This window comes from Aureococcus anophagefferens (assembly GCF_000186865.1).
Source record: "Aureococcus anophagefferens unplaced genomic scaffold AURANscaffold_1766, whole genome shotgun sequence".
Lineage (NCBI taxonomy): Eukaryota > Pelagophyceae > Pelagomonadales > Pelagomonadaceae > Aureococcus > Aureococcus anophagefferens.
Window position 1 is genome coordinate 1 of NW_008706534.1, and position 1,211 is coordinate 1,211.

A 1,211-nucleotide genomic window follows, 5' to 3' on the forward strand; every position below is an offset into this window, starting at 1 on the left:
CTGACGCCCTCGCCGACGCCCACGGCCACCACGTCGCCGCGGCGCTCGGCCGCGACCACGCGCCCGCGCGCCGGTTCCTCGACCGCGGCGCGGCCCGGCGGCTCCGCGGCGCGGCGCGCGGCGCGCTGCGGCACCTCGACCGCAACGCCAACGACGCGCTCGACCTCCCGGCGAAGGCGCGCTGCGTCGCCGCCTGGGCCGAGCCCGACCGCGTCGACGACCCGCCCGAGCCGCCGCCGGTTCTGAGCCCGGCGTGGTTCGCGCACCGCGGCGGCGCGGACGGCCGCGCGTACGTCCGGCCCGCCGCGCTCGCGGAGGCCACGGACGAGTTCTTCCCGGAGCACGCGAAGCTGGGCAAGGAGCTCGCCACCGCGCTCCTCCGGCACCGGGAGCAGTTCTGGCGCGAGCACGAGGAGGGGAAGACGTCCGCGTACCTCACGGGCGCCTTCTGCCTCTTCTGCGCCGCCGCGGACTACGCCATCATGGTCGCCTAGGCGCCCCCCCGCCGCGAACCCGGCGCCGCGCGCCGCCGAAGCATCAGATGTCGTGATGCCATTGTGTGCACACCCAGTCGAGGAACGTGTCGAGGAGCACTCCGCAATCGCTGAGGCGAAGCACCGACTGGCGAGGGGGGGTGTTGCTCCGCCACTGGCGTCGGCGGCACCCCTGCGTGCGGAGCGGGGTGGTACATCTTACGCAACGTAAATGGCCTACCCCAGCCGTCACACCGACGTCGCACCCAAAACCAAGGGGCGTATCCAACGCCATCGATGGTGACGCGCTTCGCTGGCACGGACTTGTACGCCGCGGCAGCCCCGCGGAGACGAGGCCCGCGCGGTGGAATTTGGTCGACGCCAGAACCACCTCCGATGGGGGCACCGACGGTCAGGCTTACGCCTAGGGGTCATGGAAGGCCACTCCGACCACCAGAGCGGGCTGCCGTGCGTCGGAAGCTTGGGCTCAGAGGTCTCCGCTCCCGGCCCGCGCGTACGTGTTTGGTACTCAAGCCAGCGAAACGGCTAGCCATTCGTCCCAATCCGAGCGCTTGTTTTTGTCACGTATAGCCACCGGGCGTCCCTGGCCGCTAGCCAAAAACCGCACGTTCGGGCGTCCGACGCGTCGGCCATCGGACGCCGTCGCCGGAGCAAGACCCCCCATACTGGCGCGCACCGAGACGCGCATCTGCGCGCTCGCGCCCGCCGCCGCTCGCC

At 72.3% G+C, this 1,211-nt stretch overlaps 1 protein-coding gene across 1 annotated transcript; it reads left to right on the top strand.

Moving 5' to 3' along the window:
* AURANDRAFT_69430 (hypothetical protein) lies at positions 1-485 on the top strand (the record flags this gene model as incomplete). The annotated part of the gene is made up of 1 exon (XM_009045199.1): positions 1-485. A coding segment is annotated over one exon (485 nt), but the record flags the coding sequence as incomplete, so codon positions are not given.
* Positions 486-1,211: the final 726 nt, after the last annotated feature.